The sequence below is a fragment of the Salmo salar genome, chromosome ssa07, assembly GCF_905237065.1.
Source record: "Salmo salar chromosome ssa07, Ssal_v3.1, whole genome shotgun sequence".
Classification (NCBI taxonomy): domain Eukaryota; kingdom Metazoa; phylum Chordata; class Actinopteri; order Salmoniformes; family Salmonidae; genus Salmo; species Salmo salar.
In genome coordinates, this window is record NC_059448.1 from 24233540 (window position 1) to 24260745 (window position 27206).

At 45.8% G+C, this 27206-nt stretch overlaps 1 protein-coding gene across 4 annotated transcripts; it reads right to left on the bottom strand.

Annotated features, from left to right (window-relative positions):
- Positions 1 to 283: 283 nt before the first annotated feature.
- On the bottom strand, positions 284 to 17280 carry efs (embryonal Fyn-associated substrate). 4 transcript variants are annotated; one of them, XM_014207029.2, is made up of 8 exons: positions 17143 to 17280; positions 16165 to 16541; positions 13541 to 14974; positions 12836 to 12955; positions 11316 to 12302; positions 11061 to 11135; positions 2667 to 2789; positions 284 to 2326 (listed from the first exon to the last, which is right to left on the bottom strand). In XM_014207029.2, the coding sequence occupies exons 2-8, from the start codon at positions 16174 to 16176 to the stop codon at positions 2144 to 2146; spliced, it is 2934 nt and encodes a 977-aa protein (XP_014062504.2). In that variant the 5' UTR covers positions 16177 to 16541; positions 17143 to 17280; the 3' UTR covers positions 284 to 2143. The 4 variants fall into 4 exon arrangements, with proteins under 4 accessions (XP_014062504.2, XP_014062501.2, XP_014062502.2 ...); XM_014207026.2 differs by having other exon boundaries at positions 2667 to 2924; XM_014207027.2 differs by having other exon boundaries at positions 2667 to 2924; positions 16165 to 16456; positions 17143 to 17275.
- Positions 17281 to 27206: the final 9926 nt, after the last annotated feature.

Consider the following 27206-nt stretch of genomic DNA (forward strand, 5'->3'; position numbering starts at 1 on the left):
CGGTTCGGCAATCTCCGGAGGGGGTGGAGAGAGAGATCGCTTTCTTACTGTAGTTATCAGCCAATACTGCACTAGCCTTGTTAACACTATTTTAAATGACTTCCCATTATTTAAACGTAACTTATCCATGTGACGCCCTTTCCAGAACCAGACAGTGCACAATATCATGTGACAGAAAAAATTGACAAAAAAAAAACATAACAACAAAGTGAACTTAAACACCTTTTTAAAAATACATATAGACATATTTTCACCAGAAATAATCCACAGCAAGACACAACAATCAATGTAATTGTACAAATGTATTTGTGCATTTTTGAGGGGAACATAGTCAGGCATCATTGTAGTGTTCAACTTTCATGAAGTGTAGACTGGATAGATCCATATGGCTTTTTTAGCCATGGAGTCAATACCAACAAATTCACTTTAGGGTAAAAACTTTCAAAAATATATTCTGGTACAAAAAAAAGGCTAAAAAAACTATTATAGCACTTGTTCTTTTGAACCATTATTGTAGTAAAATGTAATTCACTGTGTGAAGTGAAAACATCCCTGTTAAATACGTGCATATAACAAATAAAGCAACTTAAAGCCAAGCAGATCATAAAGCAAATACAAAATTATCAATAAATACAATTATTATTATGATGATTATTTTCTATTGTCAGGCCATGGATGTGGTGTGCGCTGTGCAGGCAGGTATTCTGTAGAAATACTGCTACCTTCCACTAGGAAGAGCTCAAAGGCAAAACACTAGAGCTTGGCGAAAGTTCTTCATACTTTTTTTGGCACTGGTGCATCTTTGTTCATTTTATCCTCCTATCACCAACATACCACTGCTGCATAGACTTTGAGACAGTAATACTAGTGAGGGTGTGGGTGGTAGCATTGAGTTTGAAGGGGCAAGTAGTGCCTTTCAACAACACGAAAGCCTAGAAGCCTGCTCCCCAATCCCAAATGAACCATTATCCCTTACACCCTTATGCACTTATTAGGATCTGAGAGGATTGGATAGGAGTAGCCCAAGAACGAATATGGCCAAACTAGTACCTAGAGCTGTGTGGGAAAGCCAGCGTGTGTGACGAAAGGTGAAATGCGTGTGGGAAATCAAGAGAAAAGAAGAGAGGGGGGGACAAGCGAGTGAATGAAAAGCGAGACAGGTGGAGACAAGTAAAAGTTTGCAGACTGGTTTTCCACTTGGTGGCCTAACCGTAGGAACGAACATGACCAACTAAGCGCTCTACTGCTCCACCATTATCCCTTTCACAAGAGTAGTACACCCCTCAGGTTCTCTTTCAATCGTGCCATCTATCATATCTCAATCCTGTTTAAACACTCATATTTTCCTCTTTTCACTCCCGGTCTTCCAGACTGCAAGGTAGGAAACTGCAGGGGGTAAAAGAGTGGTCTGGTCCCAGATCTGATTTAGACATCTTTTAAACTCCCATAGTTTACATCCTATAGTAAAAAAAAAAAATAAGTGTTGTTTTATTACATTTGATTCTCAAATGCAACACCAAGCCCAGGCGGAAACACACAGTAAAGCTGCCACGGCGTTTACATACAGACCCACCATCTGCACCTTCATCAAGTTATCCCTGCTCTTCTCCATAGCACTAAACAAACAACAGCAGGATGTGAGGCTCAATTTATATTTTTGGAGAGGGGGATGGAGGGTTACCTACAATAAATAAGGATGCAAAGATAAAATAAAAGAAACGGTTATTTCAATGTAAGAGAAAATAATGGCAACCGAACAGAAATAGTCCGACTCCAATAATAAAGTGGCCCACAACGGACACTGAATGTCACGAACAGGGTTCAAACAAGAACAGCGTTCATCAATCATCAGGACACACAAGATGAAAAGTGTGCCTGGCACCAAAAGCACAGAAGTGACTAGGTATTAAAAGAACCAAAAGCCAACCAACACACATACAAGAACACACATAAAATCTAACTGGGTGACAATTTGAGCCACAGATCAGTTCTTCTGGACTGAAATTCAATGTTTCAACCTCACTTCAAACATCAAACTGTTCAATTCGAAAGATAACACATTGTAACAACAACTAAGGCATTTCAAAGTAGAGAGAAAATGTATTGTAAACACGTTATAAGAAGAGACGTTGAAGAAATATTGTCAAGATATTTCCGCGAGGCGCTGCAGCAGGCCGGAGAAGCCTGCGGCATGCTGGGACAGCTCGGCCACGCAGTCCACCATTTCCTGGGTGGCAGCGACTGATGGGTAGTTCTGGGCTGCTCCCTTCGTTGCCACAACGACAGCCTTCAGGGCCTGACACAGATGCCCACCTGAGGTTGTGACCTACGGAGAGAGAAAGACAAAAAGAGATTGATTATGGATTCATCATAGGACAATATGCATTTTCATCTTAACTAAAAGTCCATGATCTTGTCCCTAATGCCTTAAACCTTGACCTAAATCTCATATGAATTATGTTGCAAGCTGTTCTTTATCTTTGTATGTCATATCAAACCCTACATTTGGAATTAAATGCAACGTCGTGCTCATTAGGCACCAAACAGAAGAAAAACTGAATGAAACTGGGAGGGACTACCTTAACTCGTTTTCATTTTCCAGTTTCAAAACATTTTGCTACAGTGTGCCCTAATGAAAACAACCCTGTCATAAAATGTGTGCTGACCTTTGCCCTGAGGTCAGGAGAGGTCAGGAGGCGGGAGAGCGTGTCCCCGATGAACACCAGCTTGTGTGCCGTCACGATCAAACTCTTCCCTCGGGAAACGAAGACGCGGGGAGGTTGGTTCCCCTGCACGGTGCGGAAGAGCACGTCAATGGAATCGGCCAGACAGGAGAGGTGGGACAGAGACTGGGAAGAATAGAAGGAGAGCAACTCTGAGTCCTCCAGAGAGAGGGAGACGGGCAGAGGAGGGGAGGGGCTCAACTGGATGGAGAGAAAGAGAAAGACAGACAAGAGAGAGTGAGATAGAGCCATCATTGTAAGGGTAAAGAATGAACATTGTCACTCATGGAACTGCCATTTATTGTGTCATGGGCCCCAATTGTCGATTATGTCAAATTCTTAGAATCACAGATGACCTCTTGTTGCGTGCCTGTGACACAAGTGGATGCAACCTAAGCCTAGAGATTTAGTGAGAATAAAAACAGTAGGAGGAGAGAAACGGTGAGATTTAGGGAGAGATACTGTTAAGGTAAACAAGTTGAGTTGATCCAGGCAGGTTGAAACTGGATAAAGGGGCAGAGAGAGAGCAGGTTTACTGTCAATGTAACCTACAGTTAGGTAGATCAATGTTGACTCACTGGACTGAAGGACAGTCCAAGCCAACGCTCCCTCTAAGCCGAGCGCATGTGTGGTCGCTCGCACCTCCTCCAGGACTGCCGCGCAGAAGAAATGCGAGGCTGAGCAGAGATTGAACTTCACTGAATCCGCCCCATTAGTTGACATTATATAGATCAATGTTTTTTCTGTGATCGAATCAACATTATTACAGACACTTTTCAATGCAACAAACCAAAACAAATCTAACTTTGCAAAATGTAGTCTGATTTTGTTGAAGGCAGAGCCAGAGCTCAACAGGGTAGAATTCTATTGGCGGGGGTAGCCCAAGAGGAAACATGGCTCACTCGGCATACGTTATCAGAGTCGGTACAGACACCCGGTTTCGTCACGCATCGCGCCGACAGAAACAAACATCTCTCTGATAAGAAGAAGGGCGGGGTTGTATGCTTTATGATTAACGAGTCGTGGTGTGATCATAACAACATACAGGAACTCAAGTCCTTTTGTTCACCTGACCTAGAATTCCTTACAATCAAATGCCGACCACAATAACTACCAAGAGAATTCTCTTCGATTATCGTCACAGCCGTATATATCCCCCCCAAGCAAACACTTTGACGGCCCTGAAAGAACTTCATTCGACTCTACGTAAACTGGAAACCACATATCCTGAGGCTGCATTTATTGTAGACGGGGATTTTAACAAAGCTAATCTGAAAACAAGGATCCCTACATTTTATTAGCATATCGAATGCGCGACCCGGGCTGGCAGCATTCTGGATCATTGCTACTCTAACTTCCGCGACGCATACAGTATGTTCCGGAACTCCAATTTGAGCAGCAGCAGCTGAAAAATGAGCTCCTACAAATATTGAAATTTACATGGTTTTTAGAGTGAAGTACATCGGAAAAAAGCAAAAGAAAACTGCAAGACTGAATAGGAGAAAAAACAAGCAACAAACAAAGAAGATAGGCTTTTGAAAAATAACTATTTTTCATAAAATTGTAGTTATCTTAGCAAGCTGAATTGTTTACCAGTTGCTAAGCAGTTGCTAGGGACTCTTTTGGAAGAAGCTAGCTAGCTAACGAAGAACAACAAAGAATATCTAGTTAACAGAAGAAAAGAAAGAGAAAATCAGGACAGAAGAAAAAGGATATCAAAGTGAAACAGTTCTCTAAAGACACAGGAGACAATAATACAAGAAACAACACTTCTGTAGCTTGTCAACTATGTGTCTGTCTATCCCTGTTCTCTCCTCTCTGCACAGGCCATACAAACGCTTCACACCGCGTGGCCGCTGCCACTCTAACCTGGTGGTCCCAGCGTGCACGACCCACGTGGAGTTCCAGGTCACCGGCAGCCTCTGGAACTGCCGGTCTGCGGCCAACAAGGCTGAGTTCATCTCAGCCTATGCTACCCTCCAGTCCCTAGACTTCCTGGCGCTGACGGAAACATGGATTACCACAGATAACACTGCTACTCCTACTGCTCTCTCTTCGTCTGCCCACGTGTTCTCGCATACCCCTAGAGCATCGAGCCAGCGGGGTGGTGGCACTGGAATCCTCATCTCTCCCAAGTGGACATTCTCTCTTTCTCCCCTGACCCATCTGTCTATCTCCTCATTTGAATTCCATGCTGTCACAGTTACCAGCCCTTTCAAGCTTAACATCCTTATCATTTATCGCCCTCCAGGTTCCCTTGGAGAGTTCATCAATGAGCTTGACGCTTTGATAAGTTCCTTTCCTGAGGATGGCTCACCTCTCACAGTTCTGGGTGACTTTAACCTCCCCACGTCTACCTTTGACTCATTCCTCTCTGCCTCCTTCTTTCCACTCCTCTCCTCTTTTGACCTCACCCTCTCACCTTCCCCCCCTACTCACAAGGCAGGCAATACGCTTGACCTCATCTTTACTAGATGCTGTTCTTCCACTAATCTCATTGCAACTCCCCTCCAAATCTCCGACCAGTACCTTGTATCCTTTTCCCTCTTGCTCTCATCCAACACTTCTCACTCTGCCCCTACTCGGATGGTATTGCGCCGTCCCAACCTTCGCTCTCTCTCTCCCGCTACTCTCTCCTCTTCCATCCTATCATCTCTTCCCTCTGCTCAAACCTTCTCCAACCTATCTCCTGATTCTGCCTCCTCAACCCTCCTCTCCTCCCTTTCTGCATCCTTTGATTTTCTCTGTCCCCTATCCTCCAGGCCGGCTCGGTCCTCCCCTCCTGCTCCGTGGCTCGACGACTCACTACGAGCTCACAGAACAAGGCTCCGGGCAGCCGAGCGGAAATGGAGGAAAACTCGCCTCCCCTGCGGACCTGGCATCCTTTCACTCACTCCTCTCTACATTCTCCTCTTCTGTCTCTGCTGCTAAAGCCACTTTCTACCACTCTAAATTCCAAGCATCTGCCTCTAACCCTAGGAAGCTCTTTGCTACCTTCTCCTCCCTCCTGAATCCTCCTCCCCCTCCCCCCCCTCCTCCCTCTCTGCGGATGACTTCGTCAACCATTTTGAAAAGAAGGTTGACGATATCCGATCCTCGTTTGCTAAGTCAAACGACACCGCTGGTCCTGCTCACACTGCCCTACCCTGTGCTTTGACCTCTTTCTCCCCTCTCTCTCCAGATGAAATCTCGCGTCTTGTGACGGCCGGCCGCCCAACAACCTGCCCACTTGACCCTATCCCCTCCTCTCTTCTCCAGACCATTTCCGGAGACCTTCTCCCCTTCCTCACCTCGCTCATCAACTCATCCTTGACCGCTGGCTACGTCCCTTCCGTCTTCAAGAGAGCGAGAGTTGCACCCCTTCTGAAAAAAACCTAAACTCGATCCCTCCGATGTCAACAACTACAGACCAGTATCCCTTCTTTCTTTTCTCTCCAAAACTCTTGAACGTGCCGTCCTTGGCCAGCTCTCCTGCTATCTCTCTCAGAATGACCTTCTTGATCCTAATCAGTCAGGTTTCAAGACTGGGCATTCAACTGAGACTGCTCTTCTCTGTGTCACGGAGGCTCTCCGCACTGCTAAAGCTAACTCTCTCTCCTCTGCTCTCATCCTTCTAGACCTATCTGCTGCCTTTGATACTGTGAACCATCAGATCCTCCTCTCCACCCTCTCCGAGTTGGGCATCTCCGGCGCGGCCCACGCTTGGATTGCGTCCTACCTGACAGGTCGCTCCTACCAGGTGGCGTGGCGAGAATCTGTCTCCGCACCATGCGCTCTCACCACTGGTGTCCCCCAGGGCTCTGTTCTAGGCCCTCTCCTATTCTCGCTATACACCAAGTCACTTGGCTCTGTCATATCCTCACATGGTCTCTCCTATCATTGCTATGCAGACGACACACAATTAATCTTCTCCTTTCCCCCCTTCTGATAACCAGGCGGCGAATCGCATCTCTGCATGTCTGTCAGACATATCAGTGTGGATGACGGATCACCAGCTCAAGCTGAACCTCGGCAAGACGGAGCTGCTCTTCCTCCCGGGGAAGGACTGCCCGTTCCATGATCTCGCCATCACGGTTGACAACTCCCTTGTGTCCTCCTCCCAGAGTGCTAAGAACCTTGGCGTGATCCTGGACAACACCCTGTCGTTCTCCACTAACATCAAGGCGGTGACCCGATCCTGTAGGTTCATGCTCTACAACATTCGCAGAGTACGACCCTGCCTCACACAGGAAGCGGCGCAGGTCCTAATCCAGGCACTTGTCATCTCCCGTCTGGATTACTGCAACTCGCTGTTGGCTGGGCTCCCTGCCTGTGCCATTAAACCCCTACAACTCATCCAGAACGCCGCAGCCCGTCTGGTGTTCAACCTTCCCAAGTTTTCTCACGTCACCCCGCTCCTCCGCTCTCTCCACTGGCTTCCAGTTGAAGCTCGCATCCGCTACAAGACCATGGTGATTGCCTACGGAGCTGTGAAGGGAACGGCACCTCCATACCTTCAGGCTCTGATCAGGCCCTACACCCAAACAAGGGCACTGCGTTCATCCACCACTGGCCTGCTGGCCCCCCTACCTCTGAGGAAGCACAGTTCCCGCTCAGCCCAGTCAAAACTGTTCGCTGCTCTGGCACCCCAATGGTGGAACAAGCTCCCTCACGACGCCAGGACAGCGGAGTCAATCACCACCTTCCGGAGACACCTGAAACCCCACCTCTTTAACCTCTCTAGGCTAGGCGGGACGAATTCGTCCCACCTACGTAACAGCCACTGCTATCCTGTGGCGCGATTTTCAAAACGTTAAAAATCCTATTACTTCAATTTCTCAAACATATGACTATTTTACAGCCATTTAAAGACAAGACTCTCGTTAATCTAACCACACTGTCCGATTTCAAAAAGGCTTTACAACGAAAGCAAAACATTAGATTATGTCAGCAGAGTACCAAGCCAGAAATAATCAGACACCCATTTTTCAAGCCAGCATATAATGTCACCAAAACCCAGAAGACAGCTAAATGCAGCACTCACCTTTGATGATCTTCATCAGATGACAACCCTAGGACATTATGTTATACAATACATGCATGTTTTGTTCAATCAAGTTCATATTTATATCAAAAACCAGCTTTTTACATTAGCATGTGACGTTCAGAACTAGCATACCCCCCGCAAACTTCCGGGGAATTCGCTAACATTTTACTAAATTACTCACGATAAACGTTCACAAAAAGCATAACAATTATTTTAAGAATTATAGATACAGACCTCCTCTATGCACTCGATATGTCCGATTATAAAATAGCTTTTTGGTGAAAGCACATTTTGCAATATTCTAAGTACATAGCCCAGGCATCACGGGCTCGCTATTTAGACACCCGGCAAGTTTAGCACTCACCATAATCATATTTACTATTATAAAAGTTTCATTACCTTTTGTTGTCTTCGTCAGAATACACACCCAGGACTGCTACTTCAATAACAAATGTTGGTTTGGTCCAAAATAATCCATCGTTATATCCGAATAGCGGTGTTTTGTTCGTGCGTTCCAGACACTATCCGAAATAGTAAAGAAGTGTCACGCGCATGGCCCAATTCGTGACAAAATTCTAAGTATTCCATTACCGTACTTCGAAGCATGTCAACCGCTGTTTAAAATCAATTTTTACTACATTTTTCTCGTAGAAAAGCGATAATATTCCGACAGGGAATCTCCTTTTCGGCAAACAGAGGAAAAAATCCCAAAGGCGGGGGCGGTCGGGGTCACGCGCATAAGCCAGTGTCCCTTGATCGGCCACTTGAGAAAGGCGATAATGTGTTTCAGCCTGGGGCTGGAATGACGACATTCTGTTTTTTCCCGGGCTCTGAGCGCCTATGGACGACGTGGGAAGTGTCACGTTAGAGCAGAGATCCTTAGTAAATGATAGAGATGGAAAAGAAGTTCAACAAATGGTCAGACAGGCCACTTCCTGTAAAGGAATCTCTCAGGTTTTGACCTGCCATTTGAGTTCTGTTATACTCACAGACACCATTCAAACAGTTTTAGAAAATTTAGGGTGTTTTCTATCCATATGTAATAAGTATATGCATATTCTAGTTACTGGGTAGGAGTGGTAACCAGATTAAATCGGGTATGTTTTTTATCCAGCCGTGTCAATACTGCCCCCTAGCCCTAACAGGTTAAGGAATACCTAGGATAGGATAAAGTAATCCTTCTAACCCCCCCCCTTAAAAGATTTAGATGCACTATTGTAAAGTGGTTGTTCCACTGGATATCATAAGGTGAATGCACCATTTTGTAAGTCGCTCTGGATAAGAGCGTCTGCTAAATGACTTAAATGTAATGTAAATGTAATACAAAGCCCTCCCTCTCCCTCCCTTCGGCAAATCTGACCACCACTCCATTTTGTTGCTCCCAGCCCATAGACAGTGCTCAGGTCTGTTCAACTTTGGTCTGACCAATCTGATTCAACGCTTCAAGATTACTTCGATCACGTAGACTGGGGTTTGTTCCGGATAGCCTCAGACAACAACATTGATGTATACGCGGATTCGGTGAGCGAGTTTATTAGCAAATGCATCAGTGATGTTGTACCCACTGTGACTATTAAAACCTTCCCCAAAACAGAAACCGTGGATTGAGGGCAGCATTCGCGCAAAACTGAAAGCGCGAACCACTGCTTTTAATCATGGCAAGGTGACTGTGGCCTACAGGGAGGAGGAGAGGGGCCTCGGAGTGTGGTGTCAGGTAAATAACCTCACATTCAACGTCAACAAAACAAAGGAGATGATCGTGGACTTCAGGAAACAGCTTAGGCAGCACCCCCTATCCACATCGACGGGACAGTAGTGGAGAAGGTGGAAAGTTGTAAGTTCCTCGGCGTACACATCACGGACAAACTGAAATGGACGACCCACACAGACAGTGCGGTGTTGAAGGCGCAACAGCACCTCTTCAACCTCAGGAGGCTGAAGAAATTTGGCTTGTCACCGAAAACACTCACAAACTTTTACAGATGCACAATCGAGAGCATCCTGTCGGGCTGTGTCACCGCCTGGTATGGCAACTGCACCGCCCTCAACCATAAGGCTCTCCAGAGGGTAGTGAGGTCTGCACAATGCATCACCGGGGGCAAACTACCTGCCGTCCAGGACACCTACACCACCCGATGTCACAGGAAGGCCAAAAAGATCATCAAGGACAACAACCACCCGAGCCACTGCCTGTTCACCCCGCTATCATCCAGAAAGCGAGGTCAGTACAGGTGCATCAAAGCTGGGACCGAGAGACTGAAAAACAGCTTCTATCTCAATGCCATCAGACTGTTAAACAGCCATCACTAACACTGAGTGGCTGCAGCCAACATACTGACTCAAATCTGTAGCCACTTTAATAATAAAAAAAGTGGATGTAATAAATGTATCACTAGTCACTTTAAACAATGGCACTTTATATAATGTTTACATACCCTACATGACTCATCTCATATGTATATACACAGTACTCTATACCATCTACTGCATCTTGCCTATGCAGCACGGCCATCACTCATCCATATATTTATATGTACACATTCTTATTCATTACTTTACACTTGTGTGTATATAAGGTAGTTGTTGTGGAATTGTTAGGTTATATTACTTGTTAGCTATTACTGCATGGTCGGAACTAGAAGCACAAGCATTTCGCTAGACTCGCATTAACATCTGCTAACCATGTGCATGGGACCAATAAAATTTGATTTGAAGAGCTTTGAATCACCCGCGAGTGAATGCGCTTTTCAGATCAGAGCGTAGTATACACATTTGTTGACATTCTTTGCTAGTTAGCAAGTTATTAGCCTAGTTACAGAGAAGTATAGGTCAGCTTTGTGGAGTTACTGCTTCCTACAAGAGCACAAAACGTATAGGCTACATTTCAAAAAGCCAGTCAGGTAAAAAGCGCATGTTAAAAAAAGGGGCAGTGTTTTTGCATATTCAAGCCAGGCTTGAATATGCAAATAAGCCAAATTCTCTGTTTGGTAATAATAATTGATTTTATAAAGTGGTTTCTTGCATCATACAACACAATGCAATTCTTACAACGTTCAAGTTTCCGCTCACAAGACCTAGAATTGATCTCAGTGCCCCAAAAAATAAGGGAACATTGGTAGGAGCTCATCAGTAAACACACAAACAGAATCAATGATTCATCTGAGAGCGTAGTGAGCGAACGTGGTGTGAAAATTAGAATGTTGTGTGGTGATTGGTGTTAAAACGGAGTGTGTGTGAGAGAATGAGATTGTGTGAGCGTTTGTGTGACAATTGGACAGTACGTGTGGTGTGAGAACGATTGTGTGTTTTACCCTAGGCTCTGTGGTGTGAAGGGTCTGGTTTGACCTATTCTCTGTCCGGGCATCTGAGGGAGGCTCTGGCTTTCCCTGGGGAGGAAAAGAGATAGATACATCACTTTTACACACACAGCTATGGGCCCCGACATCAGATACGGTCTATTAAAACAACTGGATAAAACAATCCAGCAAGCGCACTTATTAAATAAAGGTGTCTGCTTAATGAGTAAAACGCAATGGAAAATGCAGACAAGTGCCAGCAAGACTGACCTGCAGTTTCACGTATCCCACACTGTCTCCAAGAGGAAGTGGTGCCGGGGCGGGTGTCAGACCTATTCCTGCGTACTCATTCCCCACCCCCTCCTCTCCGTCGCTCTGCCCCACAGTGATGGACATGGTCACAGTGGAGGGTTGTGCGGGGGGCAGGGGGAACGCCGGCTGGGGGGTGGGGGGTAAGGGTCTCTCCTGGATCCAGCTACCCTTGCGTGGTCCCATACTGCTCCCTACTGGTTTCACCTCGGCTACGGGCAGGGCGGGTAGGGGTCTTCGGGAGAGGGAGTCCTGGGAAGGGAGGCGGGGCCGCCCCTGGGTCTGAAATAGGATGGTGGAGTCCTCCAGCGCTCGTTGGACCATAGAGAGAAGAGTATCCGACGGAGGGCCGTGGCCACCGGCGGACAAAGCAGGAAGTAGGTCTGAGAGGCGGGCCCAAGCCTGTTGGAGAGGGGGAGGGACCTCGTCGGGTTGACTCGACTTCCAGACGGACAGGATCTCAGCCAGTGAGGTTGCCAGGTCCCTCGAGGACGCAGGGGCACCCGAGGCAGAGCTAAGCACCGATTGGACAAGGCCCGAAAGCGAGTTCCTCCATTGGACGTCACCAGACCCATTACTGGATACAGATAACCGACGCGTGGACGAAGACGTTGACATCGTCGAAGAGGGCAAGACGTCAAGGGTGAGAGCCGGCATGTCATAGACGCCACAGTCCGGCTCGGTGGTGGACCCCGGGTCACTGCCCTCGCCTAGCCCAAGCAGAGCCCTCTTCCCTGAGCCGGGGACAGAGTAGACCTGGCCGTGCTCCGTCCCCTCCAGGGGGGCGATGGTGGACATGTCCCCCAGGCCCAGGGGTAGGCCAGGAAGGGTTGGGAGGCTGTAAACGTCCTCCTCCGATTCATCAGTAACAACAGACGTTGGGACGTTGACAGTCTGCTGCTGGGGCTCTGACGATGTGCTAAGTATGATGGTGGGAACATCATAGACCTGAGAGACGGAAGGAGAGAGAGAAAAAGCTCTACCATTACTGTCATTGTTCTTGAAGTCATTCGAAATCAGTCATTCTAAGGTCATTAGTACTGTTTGTTATAGATGTATATTCTAGGGGGGAGAAAAGAGGAGGAGATTGTATAGCCTGGCTTACACATTCCCACTGCAGTATAAACAGCTGGGTGTGACAGGGAGAAAATAGCAGCAGCAGTATTCAGACCAGACAGACTGGATTGCAGCAGTCAGCGAAACAGGTGTGACACAGAGAGCGGGGCCGTGGGAGGAAGGAACAGGTGGAGGAAAGTTGAGAGCTGAGAGAGAAAGAGGGGGTTCGGGAGGGAGGGGTGGGGGGGGTGAGGCGGAAAGGGAGAGGCCGAGGCAGGGAAGAACAGGTGAGGGAAAGTTGAGAGCTGGGGGGGACAAATAAATAGAGGGGGAGAGAGAAATACAGAGTGAGAGAGAGAGAGAGAGAGAGAGAGAGAGAGAGAGACCGATGGTCTCTGTACTGTAGAGGATGGATCGTGACTTACCTCTGACTCTAGGTCAGTGTGTGGGGGAAGGGAGCGGGGGGTGTTGTAGATGCTGTCATCGTCAGACAGCGCTGCTGGGGCTGGCCGCTGCCACCTACTGCTGGGAGGAGTATCATACACCTAGTAGACCAGGCAGACCACAAGACAGCATGTTATAAGACTGTTATACGCTTGTTATAAGCACAAGGTCACAATGTCAGATATATAGTTCACATAAGCTAGGTTTCCATCCAATTGGCGACACATTTTCATGCGAATATTCAAAAAATCCGCACACCATATCATCGTGTGACTCCAAGTTCACTTCGATATGATGGTTTTTATATCAATATTTGCGCATTAAAAAAAAAAGGAGTTTCCACCGCCATTTCTCATATAATTAATTTTACCGACACAAAAAGATTCCACCCTGTCGAACGAACAAATTATCTGTCTGCATTTATCAAGTTAATACCGAAACGTCCTGTTTCCATCACAGCTGTTTTGATTTTGTTTCTTCTTAAAACGGTATGACTTTCCTCGCACTAAAACTGTGGATGGAAACGTGGTTAGTGGTGAACTAGCATTGCCGTTTCCCTGACTACATGACAGGGAGAAACTCTGGGCCTAATCATGACAGATTGTGGAGAGAAAGAGATGGAAGAAGAGGGGCAGGAAAGAGAGCAGGGATATTGAACTTGGAAAGGTCTTCCCTTTCTCTCTTACCTGTTCATCGAGGCTGTCGTCATCAGGATCTGCACACTTTCCGTCCTCGCGTTTCTTATTCTGCCCATTCTGCTTCTTTTCATCCGACGCCATCCTTCCATCTTTGCTCTCTTGGTGCTGGAGTACAGGAGTCGACTGGGGGGTGGAGAGGGCAGGCTGAGAGGTGGATACAGGGGTTACAGATTGGGGCAAGTCTTTTCTGGTTACCCCCCTCACTGGAGGGGCTGGAGGAGGGGGCTTACGAGCAAAGTTTGGGGATCCAGGCACCCGGCCTTGTCCCTGTCCTGCTCTGGCCAGCAAGGGGGAACCCCTGAGGGGGGCAGCAGGAGCTAGCTTCCCCCTGGTGATGGGAGGGGTGGAGGGCACTCCACCATGACCACCGGGGGTCCCTGGGGTTTTGGGGGTCGCCCCTTTCAGCTGAGGTTTGGGGGATCCCCGTGCGAGGACGGGTGGAGTCCTGAGAATCCCTGCTCCCACAGGGGTGGGGGTCTGGTACATCATCCGAGGGGTGTCCTGTGCCACTTTGGATTGAGGGGTGAGGGGCTTAAGGGGGGCTCCCCCGCCCCCGTTTATCTGTGAAGGAGTGAGGCTCTGAGCCTCCAGGACCCTAGTAGTGATGGGGGTAACCTGGGTCGACACAGCCCCCCCGACTAACCCTCCTGTGGGGGTCTGGTAGACCTCCTCGCTGGGCAGGACCGTCCCTCTGGGGACCAGGTAACAGCCGTCAGAGTGGCCTACCGCCGCTACAGTCTCCCTGGGGACCAGGTAAGTGTTGTCCTCTGGCCCCTCTGGAGCTAGACCCACCGCCCGAGGAATCCCACCGGGGGCCAGGTAGACATTCTCTGGTCCAGGGTCTCCAGCCAGACCCCTGTGGTGCTGGGGCCCGAGAGCTGTGGGGGTGGAGGGGGTCTGGTAGAGGCTCCCAGCGGAGTCTGTACCTCTGGACCGGAGGGAGGGCGAGCGGGGGCGGCCCGTCACCCCAACGTCCCAATCGGGACAGGGGCGTGTGCCGGAGCTGGAGCGGGAGCGGGGGCGACCCCCTAGCTCGGCCTGCCGGAGGACCCCTGGTCTCGAGGCGACAGGCACCGCCCCTGGGCTCTGGTACAGGGCCTCCCCCAGGCTAGGTGGGGTGCGGTAGACCCCATCCACATCCTCCGTGGCGACTGCCGTGCGGGCTAGGGGGCCTGGGGAGAGGTACACAGAGTCCTCGCTGGGGACGCGGCTGGGGGGTCGGGAGTCGGCCCCCGGGGCGGTGTGGAGGAGGCGGAGGCGGTTGGCGGGGGCGATACCCTGGCGCCCGTGGAGGGAGCAGAGCCACCAGCCAGGACCCCCTCCCTGCTCCTGTTCTAGAACCATCAGGATGTCTCCCTTCCGGAAGGCCAGCTCCTCAGGGCTCTCTGCTGCATTGTCAAACAGGGCCTTCGCCAGCACCGTCTGAGGAGAGCGAAAAAGGTATAACCAACAACAAAAAATAATCACTTATTACACAATAATTACTCAGAAATAAAGAGAGATTCACAAACAATCATCACTATCCTAGTTAACACGTGGTCTGGAAAAACTCTGGGCCCTACTCATAGAGGTACATACACACTGAAGATAGAAATGCATGCAGAGACAGAGAGATGGCCTGACTTCCCACTGGGTAGCACACATCTACATACTGACTGGACATAGACAAATTCATTGACTTGATGCCAAAGAAAGAGATTGAGAATAGCTATTTGTATAACAGTCTTAGTGAATAGAAGAGAAAGATGGGGTGGGGGGAGCAAAACAAAACAGTGTGGTGTGAGAGAGAGAGAGACTCATTCAGAGCACAGTCACATAATGAATAAATACATACTGATATAAGTGCGGAATCACTGCATATTCAGTCACCGCACACATTACTTACTTATAGGGGGAATAGAATAGAGACAGTGAGAGGAGGGAGGTCAATTATTTAAAAGACAAGAGGAGTAAATGTTAATGAGAAAAGGAAGGGAGGGAGGCAGGCAACATCTGTCTCTAGTTTGGGGTTTAATTGCCTTCCCTTGGCCCTCCTATCATCTTCTCCTTTTCAAAGCCCTAACCCCCTGGGGATTGGCTATAGAGAGACAACCTGAGCCCCGGGCCATGTTCAGTCTCAAGGAAACGTTTTCAAACAAAGTGAAACAGTGTCTGATTGTCCAATTAGATTTTTGTTTTAGGTTGCAAAACACATTGCAAGGGTTTGCACACCGACCAATGATGAGAGCTCTACTCAAACACCAGTGGAGGGAAGCCAGGACAATGTTCAACTACTTAAAAACGCATCCATTCATTCCCTCCCTTCCCTGAATGATGTAATCACTGATTTGACAGTATATGATGGGAAAAACGAAGGGTTCACTTCAGCCAAATGTCCTTAAACACACCCGCTCCAGTTACGTCATGATGATTCTCCCAAAGAAGAAAGGATCATGCGGTTTTTTTGAGTATTCAAACAGTACCCTGGATTGAAACAGCAGTATAGTGCCATATCACCAGTTGGGTGCCTTTCCATCTGTGCCCGCTTTATCCACCATCTTTCATACAAAAGCGTGCACACACACACACACACACACACACACAAACGTCACACATACACGATTTCTACTCACTGAAAGGGACATGTTTGCTTTTCCTCAGACAGTGCTCCTGTCAGGATGTCGGGTCAAACAGACTCACAAGCAGACATGGTCCTCCATCTATATCCAAGAGGTGAACTGGTGACTGCTGCAGAGTCCAAACACACAATCCAAGTTGTGTTCGAGGGCAACACCACCAGCCTCCTTCAAGGCTGCAAAGGTTGAGAGATGTCCAGCTTTCGTCGCTCGCCAAAGCCCAATGGGTTCTTCTGTGTTGAGGGCATGATTGAACTGCTCCTTCTTGGCTCAGTGTTGTTGACAGTAACTGTCAAGAAGATTAGAAAAGTCAACTGGGCTGGATCGTGATGCCATCTTTAGATCACACTCCTGATAACCACTGAAGAAGGATCCTAGTCAGGGGAATATGATGATTAGTTATTGATGCTCTGTAACTTTGTAAACAATATTTGGTGTCAATGTCTACCACTTTTATCTATAAACAACTCGTAACTTCAGTGGTATTCTTACCATATCCAATATTGTGATCACACATTCTAGCTCTAATTTTGATACCTGTACTATGATATCGTGGAGTTGAGTAAACTTAATTTACGACATAAAGGCATCTACTCAGAGGTTGTATCAGTGCCAGACATTGGGATCACCCAGTAAAAATCATGGACCATGGCAAAGACATGACTGATGACATCATAATTTCTTAACTGACGTTAAGTAGCCCCTTAAAGTTACAAAGTATCTTACACTCTCGCTGATCAAATGAAAATATACCGAAAAATAATGCATATCCAAGATTTTGCTAGCTAACAATTTGACCAACATTATCCACGTATGTAAAATCGATGGAGGCTAGCTAGGTTGCTACAGTAACGTTAGCTGCTAGCTACAGTAGCTGGCAAAACAAAAGGGGGCATGAAATCCATTCGCAGCGAGCAAACTTCAGTCAGGCTTCAAATTACACTCACTTATTGTTTCGTTAGCTAGCGTACCTACCCTTAAATCTCCAAAAAATAAAGATATCGAGCATTCCCTTATTTCAGCAGAGGGAATTCGTGGCCAACGAGGTTTTTCTTTTCTCTCTCCATACTGAGAAGGACTACGTAATTGGATACGATCAATAATGTACACAAACCCTTGATTGCAAATGGCCATTGAGAGGCTTTGGAGCAAACAGTCGGCCATATTGTCACTTCCCATTCGGAGCAGTCCTCCGTAGGAATGAATGGAATTCCACAATATTTCAGTGAAATGTTTCAAGAAAAAAAGTACATGTATTTAAGTATTTTTGTCGTTGTAGTGGGGACAGTAACATTAGTACTCTCTAAAAAAATACTTTAAATATACTTTTCATTGTTTTATTTGTATGTTTAGCTAACATAATACAATTTAAAAGTATGCACTCAGGTGTCTGTAATAGAATAAACGTGTCATAAACGAATGTAGACATAAATAGGTGCATTTATATTTATTTTGTTAAATGGAGGATTACCAAGATGACTGCACGATGGATTCAATACAGCGCCTCCTGTCAGACATCCAGGGTTTATACACATCATTGAATACAACCCTCTTGCGGTAAACGCGCAATGATTTTGAGGATGGAGAAACCGAAGTTTACAGCTCCACCTTTAGCATTTTATTCTGGAGACTCTGGGGGTAATGTACGCAACCCCAGAGTTGAGTCTGTGCCATGTTGGCCAGGCAAAGAGAGATGTGGTAACCAACTGAGTAGTTTGCATGCAAGCAGATGGCAAAGCAAGAAGTTGCTATGCTTTGCTTTGCGCCAGGATGCGTGTACATGAATAGTATCTTCATGACAGAGACAGTAGAGAAAGCGAGACACCCCACTCCCTATTTTTTTCGGATTGGGCAGGGTCACTCTGGTCTATCTATTACCCCGCCCCGTAGAGCGGGTGCCCCAGAAGGGAGACATCACTTGCAAAAAATATTTCTGGTTTGGGCGGGTGGGGAGATCATTACATTTGTAATGTCTTTATTCTTTTGGAACTTTTGTGAGTGTAATGTTTACTGTTAATTTGTATTGTTTATTTCACTTTTGTTTATTATCTAGTTCACTTGCTTTGTCAAGGTTAACATATGTTTCCCATTCCAATAAAGCCCTTAAATTGAAATTGAATTGAGTGGGGAGGGGACAATAAGTAAACCAGAGCCATTGGTCTCACGAGGGAAAGCATGCTCACGGGAACACCAACTTACACAGACCATTTCTTCAAACATAGTGGCTGCGGTTCCGGATTTTCTAGAACCAGGCTTACTTTTGCAAAAATACTGAGATTTCTGCGCATGCAGGATCCACTAGCCTACCTCCATTCAGCTGCTGCTCAGTGCTCAGCCACTATGTGACTCTACTGCCACCTGTACACAAGACAGTTAAAACAAACTTAGTTATTTGTCTGTTGTAACAATAGGCTATTGCAAACATAAGCAGGAACGACACAAAAAGGTTGTCTAGCAATTTCATGTTATTTTTTCAGGAGGGGAGTTACATGCAGCCATTTAGGCGAGCTATATGTAGCAATCACAGCATATAAAAAGCAAGACACAGACAGGCAGTCAATAGCAGGGGCGTCATGCTCATATGGGGCACAGGTGCACGTACCCCCTCAGATTTGCCCTGTTTAGCCCAGGTCAACCTGTTATAGAGCACCAGACCAGTACAAGTTTTATGAATTGTTGGAGGAGACTTGTTCCAACTGTACAGACTTTGGTAAATCAGAGGTTATTGTTACTGGTGATTTTAATACAGATATGCTCTAAAAGGGCCATGCTACTTTTAAAGCTCTTAAGAATTTTTGTAATCTATTTGCTTTATACCAGCTGATTATTAATGAGCCCACCAGGGTCTGTTCTTCTACCCAAACCATCATTAACCTTGTGTTGGTGTCGGATAGATCAAGGATATCAAACAGTAGGATTGTAAACTATGGGCTCAGTGGTCCTTCCATCATTTTCTGTAGTAGGAAGGTTCAGAAAACAGTTTTTAATTGTCATAACTTAATAAAAATTAGGGCTATGAAGAATTATGGTGAGATATTTTGGTTAATTGTTTGAGCAAATTGGACTGGTCTGCGGTATTGAAATGCAATGAGGTGGAGAATGCCTGGGGCCATTTTAAATCATTGTTTTTACATACTGTAGATAAGCAGGCTCCAGTAAAAAAAAGATTAGAATTAAGCAAAGAACTGAACCATGGATAAATTATAACATTTTAAAGGCAATTAAGCGTAGAAATTAACGCTTTCTGGAGTTTAGGAAATCCAGGGCAGATGATATATTTATAGACGATAAGAAATTAAGAAATGAGGTCAACAGGTTGATACAGAAGGCCAATAAATAATATTTTAATGACAAAATAGTTGAAAATAGGAACAATCCGAGTAAATTATGAAAGTGTCTGAAGCTGTTAGGTTATAGTAACAGATTAAAGACCAAATGTCACGTTGGTATGAATGATTCGGGAGACAGACGCAGGAATGTGTAATAGTTTTTTTTATTTCACCCAAATGACGGTGTGCACGGGGACGAAGACCAATCAAACACGTAACAAAAACACAGGGTTGAAACCCAAACAAAAGAGCGTGGAGTACCTTGAATAAATAACACACGCGCACAATGATTAACACACAGGACGAGACCTGTAATCATCTGCGCAATCCACAAGGGCACGAAAGCACACAACACACAGCACCTGTACTCACACGCACCAACGGACATAGTAGCAATAATCAACAAGACCATGGAAACCAAAGGGCACATATATACAAATACTAATCATTGGGAATAGGGGACAGGTGTGCGTGATGAAAGTTCCAGAGGGATCTGTGACAGTACCCCCCCCGACGCGCTGCACCAGCAGCGCAATGACACGTGCCTCGAGGACGATCACAGGAACTGAAGGGGTTAAACCAAGGCCTCATACCTTAAAAAGGGTTAATAAATTGTGTTATGATAAACTTTAAGGTCTCCTCTTTAGGAGACTTTTGTGTGTGTTAACACCTGTTTTGAGTGTTTTGCCCTTCAGCCCTTCAAGTCTCTGCTAGGTAAAGCCCCGCCTTATCTTCAAGTCTCTGCTAGGCAAAGCCCCACCTTATCTCAACTCACTGGTCACCATAGCAGCACCCACCCGTAGCACGCGCTCCAGCAGGTATATCTCACTGGTCACCCCCAAAGCCAATTCTTACTTTGGCCTCCTTTCCTTCCAGTTCTCTGCTGCCAATGACTGGAACGAACTGCAAAAATCACTGAAGCTGGAGACTCATATCTCCCTCACTAGCTTAAAGCACCAGCTGTCAGAGCAGCTCACAGATCACTGCACCTGTACATAGCCCATCTATAAATAGCCCAACCAACTACCTCATCCCCATACTGTATTTATTTATTTATCTTGATCCTTTGCACCCCATTCATCTTCTGCACATCTACCATTCCAGTGTTTAATTGCTATATTGTAATTACTTCGCCACCATGGCCTATTTATTGCCTTACCTCCCTTATCTTACCTCATTTGCACACACTGTATATAGACTTTTTCTACTGTATTATTGACTTTATGTTTGTTTATTCCATGTCTAACTCTGTGTTGTTGTATGTGTCGAGCTGCTTTGCTTTATCTTGGCCAGGTCGCAGTTGTAAATGAGAACTTGTTCTCAAGTAGCCTACCTGGTTAAATAAAGGTGAAATAAATAAAAATACACTATCAGAAGGTGGAAACCGCCTACGCTCAGACTCCTCCTGTCTGGGCCCCACTGTGGCTATCTGAGGTTCTGAGAATACGACTGGTTTTCTGAGAACACAAGGCTGCCGCAGGCCTGATGAAAACGGCCACCTGTCAGAAGATGCTTGGACTCGTTCACCTTGTTATGACCCTATACTTGTAATGAAAGGTCAAGTTTCGGTCAAACCCACTTCTGAGCTTTTAATTGCTGACAAGACGGTTGCTGCTGTCAGGGGGAAGTTAGATTTATTAAAATGTTGTTGCCAGGGAAAGTCACACAAGGAGGACTGGGGATATACTGTACCATCATATACTGTACTCTGTACCAACTTCTGCCTACAAATTGTATTACTAAAGGAGAATTTTAATACTTAAACAAAGAGTCTGTGTTCCCTTTCTACCACCAATATATATGTTTGAAATTATAAGGTAAGCAGACGCCTGTTATATCTAAAGTCTGTAATTTGCTACAGCACGTTGTGGTTAATGAGTCATTCTGGCAAGTAAGTGGCGCCTCGCTGTTAAATTTATACGAACCTACATTTCTCTGTAATAGTGTAATAATTGAAAGTGTGAAATTGTTGCACAACCCGTGGGAGGAAACACAGACCACCTAGGTGGAAATAGGTTCTAAATTCCTGGGTTAAATGTTTATGATTATGAGACTTGGTGATAGAACTTAGAGCACAAATTCCAAGTATAAATCGCAGATTGTTGATAGAATTGATTTGTTGAAATATTTTCTGATAACTGAATTTGTAATTGTTCTGTTTATGATGTTTTCTGTGTGTTATGACTGGATGGTGGAACATTAAATCAGGAGTTAGTTCTAAACAATATAATGCCCGTGTATTTGAATTAACTGAGTGGACATTCGGATCAGATGCTCAAAGAGTTGCCTGTGGGGGTATACACCTTAATGCATACACCACTGTATTAGAAAATTGGTGTATGAATGAACTAGTTTTGAAGTAGTAGTTTCTCCTTTGGAAGGAGAACATGATCACAGGGATACCAGAATCGTAGTGGGGGTTATACCGGAACTTATACTAGTTATAAATCATCTTGAACCTTTTACTGTTCCGTGGTTGCTCCATGGAGGACGTTTATTTTACACCACCCATATATTACATGGTATTCAATTATCATTTACTTATCACCCTGTTCTCAATACACTTACACGACGTAAGGGATAGATTATACGCACATATAGGGATATTTTGCAGTTAATTTATCTTGACATTACACGCAGAGCCTAATTAAAAAATAACAATAATAATAAAATAACATTTTTGAGATATGGCAGACGGGAGGTCAGAGTTGTCTGAGGGGCCGGTCGCAATGAAACCCGCCACCCCTCTACAGTTTGTAATTGGGAAATACCCCACTATGGAAAAAGATGACCTGGGTTTCAAGAAATGGCATGATTGGACAAAAGACACCTCTGAATATAGATTGCCCACAGATGGGTCATTTAATAAAACCAAGTATCAACATGTACAGAATATCGTGAAAAGAAGACAGGAAAATAAGACCAAGAAAAAAAAAAAATCCACCCTGTTTTCTGTGACTGCTTTAGCAATGTTGAAAACTGAAGCTAACCTATTTTGGACTCAACAGAAGGCTACCTGTTTAAAGAAACAGTTAACAAAGATCAAAGACCCTGCCTCCGTCAAGACAGAGACGTTTCCTCTAGAATGCAGCGCTCCACCATATGCTCCACCACCCCCTCCCTACTGCGGAGATAGGTTTAAAGGAATGTATCCACTACTCCCAAACGAACTAGTAGCTCCAGGCGATAATTCTTCTCCACCACCGCCACCGGGTAGAATGTATCAAGAACTAGGAGATATATGGAATGATGCCAGGGCACACTCAACGCCTCTCTACCCTAGAGTTACCACGGCAAAGAACCTCATGGCAGCTCAAGAAAATAAGGTGCAGAGAGAAATGGATAAAGCTGTTGACAAAATCACACGACATTGCGATGACGAAGACAGCGACAAAAGGAAGTGGAAGTAACTTAACAAAGGCAAAGAAGAGAAGAGGAGCTAAGACGAGAGAGAGAGCGGAAAGTGAAGAAAGCGCAAGAAGTGAACAATACATAAGACAGTGGGAAGAAAAGAAGAGAGAGGAGAGAGAACGTGAACAATTAAAAGAACACGAAAGTGGAACTGAAGATGAAGAAGAAGATGGGTCTTGCGAGAGTCACAAGGACTCCCGAGCGCATGCCGGCAGCCAACAGAACATAAAACAGCAACTGGATCAATCGAGGGAGACATTGAGGCGCCTATCAAACATGGTGCAAAGTGAGGTAGCACTGTTACAGGGTGAATTTAAAACTGAATGGATGAAGACACAGCCAGGTGAAGATGACCGTCCTGGGGTAACTTACCCTCTGGTGATAAAAACCTCTGGTACAGAACAACCGTACTATGATTACAAACCATGAAGTTTTGGGGACTTGAACACAGCAGCGAAACAATTGCCAAGCCTATCTAAAGGAGCAGACAGGTGGATTCACACCTTTGAGACTGTTATAGCCTCACACCATCAGCTGTGCCTGGGTGACCTCGAGCTCTCATGGCTAAGGTTCTGACCCCTGGACAGTGTGACACCGTTTGGAATCAACTACAACTTACTCAAGGCCATGTCGAACTGCCGTTTACCCATTTCAGACAAGCTCTCTACCGGCAGTTGAGGGAAATGTTTCCCACCACCAGGGACGTTGCCAGACTGGGTTAACTTCCTTTCACTGATATGATGATATCCTCGACTGGATGGATAACCTTAAGACAGAGTGGTAAAGGAGAAACCACAGAGGTTTGACTCCTCTGATACCACTGAAAACCTCTTCTATGACAGACTCTGCAGGAATGTCCCTGAGTGGGTCAGAGATAAACTGATGAATGTTGTGGAATGGGACAGATTTGAAGGCCCTACTAAAGAGGACCACATTAGACATCACTGCAGAGCCTGGAAAAAGATGAATACTGAAGAAAAAGCAAAGAAGACTGGCCTTGACACACAACTCAAGAAAGCCCAACTGGACAAAGGAAAAACCAACAATCTAATGGTGGCTGCCCTGTAGCAGCAGCCTGCTCCACCGCCTGCTACACAGTTTACCCAAGCACCTGCTACTCAGTTCCCTCCTCAACCATCTGGGAACCCACAACCATACCTACCCACACTGAGACAACCGCTGGTGTGCTGGTACTGCGGCGTGGCAGGCCATATGAGAAACATGTGTCCTCACCAACCACAGCAGCAGCAGCCACCCTGGCAGCAGAGAGGGAGAGGTCAATGGAGAGGAAATACTGGCAGGGGAAACTTCCAAGGTGGTAGAGGTGGAAGATCAGCCTACACTGGACAGCCTCAGCCTGCCATTTCCCAGACTCAACCAATGAATGGTCGACAATATGGATGGCCCCAACAGCCTCCTGCGACAAACCAGGTGTGGTTCCCACCGCAGAATAATCAACAATAGGGATGCCATGAACCCCTTCTCCAGTGTCACTAGTACATATTTCCGGATGGTACCAAAGAACCAATCCTTACAGCCTCACCTTACGATTCAACAATGCTCTGTTGTTAACCCAGCACAACTGCAAGTGTCTCTGGAAGATGGAGAACCACACAACTGTCCTGATCTGGACCAACGTGACTGACCTTTACGATGAACCTCTTGAGCTCCCTGATGTTACTCTCTTTGTTGATGGCTCTACCTTTATTGATAGGGAGACTGGTAGGAAACATGCAGGGTTTGGTATAGTTTCACTATATAGGACATTGTTGATTGAACAGCCCTTACGTGAACATTGCTCAGCACAACAAGCTGAGCTCCTGGCCCTTACTGAAGCAAATATATTAGGTAGTGGTTTGAAGATGAACATTTATTCTGAGTCTGCATACGCCATTGGTGTTTGCCACTCCTGGGTTGGCGTTTGGAAGGGTAGGGACTTTGTTAACGCATCTGGTACCCCTATTAAACACCGTTTACAGATTGAAGCCCTGCTGGAGGCCATGTTGCTTCCAGCTGAGTTGGCTATTCTTAGGGTCCATGCCCACACAGGTAACACTGACAGCGTTAGTTTGGGTAATGCAGCTGCTGCTGTTAAGAATGCTGCTTCCCGCTGCCATACTCATGCTGTTCTGCTTGCCTCCCCATGTACGTCTGAAATCACTGATCTGGACCAACACCAGGCTGCGGATGCACTTAATCATCCCTTGTGGGAGTCTAGAAGTTGCTCTAGGGGCCCTGATGACCTGTGGAGACAATCCCTCTCTGGCAAACCAGTTCTGCCTCTATCTCTTGTCTCCTCTGTGTGTCGCCTGGCCCACGGGGTGGGTCACGCACCAAGGGGGGAGATGGTAAGACTAATATCTGACACCTGGTTTTGTCCAAATCTGATTGAAATTTGCAAAACACACATGTTAAATGTACTACATGTAATGGCTGTTGAAGGGAGTAGACCAAGGCGCAGCGTGTTGAGTGCTCATATTTGTATTTATTATACTGACACACTATAAAGAAAACGACAGCCAGCAGTTCTGTCATGTTAACATGAACTAAACAGAAAATAACCACCCACAAAACCCAAAGGAAAACAGGCTACCTAAGTATGGCTCCCAATCAGCGACAACGATGTACAGCTGTCCCTGATTGAGAGCCATACCAGGCCAAAACAAAGAAATACCAAACATAGAAAAAAGGACATATAATGCCCACCCTAGTCACACCCTGGCCTAACCAAAATAGAGAATAAAACCCACTCTATGGCCAGGGCGTGACACTACATGCATGCAATACAACACTGGTAAGGGTACCCCCCTGAAACCAGGGAAATTTCCAGCACCGGCCGGCCCGTTCACCCATTTAGCTATGGATTTCATAGACATGGCTGAACAAAAAGAAACAGAAAGAGATAGTGCCTGGTAATAACTGACCGCTTTACCAGGTGGGTCGAAGCAATTCCAACCGTGCACTGTGATGCCAAAACAGTAGCGAAAATTCTGGTAAGGGAAATTATCCCTAGATTTGTTATTTCGGAAGTTTTTTCTGCAGACAATGACACCCATTTCACAGGAGATGTGGTTCCACAGGTGGCTGGCCAATTGGGGATAGATCCGAAGTTTATTTGTATCTACCACCCACTGTCACGCTGGAATAAAGGATTTGGAGACAGACGCAGGAATACACAATAGGGTTTTTTAATACACCCCAAAAAAACACGTATACAAAAAACACTGGGCTGTACCCAAACAAAAGAGCGAGAGTAAACCTCGTTGAATGACACAGGATGATACCCGTAATACACAATATATAAAACATGCAGCATAACAGCTGCACCAACGCATACAGTTGAAGTCAGAAGTTTACATACACGTAAGCCAAATACATTTAAACTCAGTTTTTCACAATTCCTGACATTTAATCCAAGTAAAAATTCCCTGTTTTAGGTCAGTTAGGATCACTTTATTTTAAGAATGTGAAATGTTAGAATAATAGTAGAGAGAATTATTTATTTCAGCTTTTATTTCTTTCATCACATTCCCAGTGGGTCAGACTTTTACATACACTCAATTAGTATTTGGTGGCATTGCTTTCAAATTGTTTAACTTAGGTCAAACGTTTCGGGTAGCCTTCCACAAGCTTCCCACAATAAATTGGGTGAATTTTGGCCCATTCCTCCTGACAGAGCTGGTGTAACTGAGTCAGGTTTGTAGGCCTCCTTGCTCGCACATGCTTTTCCAGTTCTGCCCACAAATTTTCTATAGGACTGAGGTCAGGGCTTTGTGATGACCACTCCAATACCTTGACTTTGTTGTCCTTAAGCCATTTTGCCACAACTTTGGAAGTATGCTTGGGGTTATTGTCCATTTGGAAGACCCATTTGCAACCAAGCTTTAACTTCCTCACAGATGTCTTGAGATGTTGCTTCAATATATCCACATACTTTTCCACCTCATGATGCCATCTACACTGCTCAAAAAAATAAAGGGACCACTAAAATAACACATCCTAGATCTGAATGAATGAAATAATCTTATTAAATACTTTTTTCTTTACATAGTTGAATGTGCTGACAACAAAATCACACAAAAATAATCAATGGAAATCCAATTTATCAACCCATGGAGGTCTGGATTTGGAGTCACACTCAAAATTAAAGTGGAAAACCACACTACAGGCTGATCCAACTTTGATGTAATGTTCTTAAAACAAGTCAAAATGAGGCTCAGTAGTGTGTGTGGCCTCCACGTACCTGTACGACCTCCCTACAACACCTGGGCATGCTCCTGATGAGGTGGCGGATGGTCT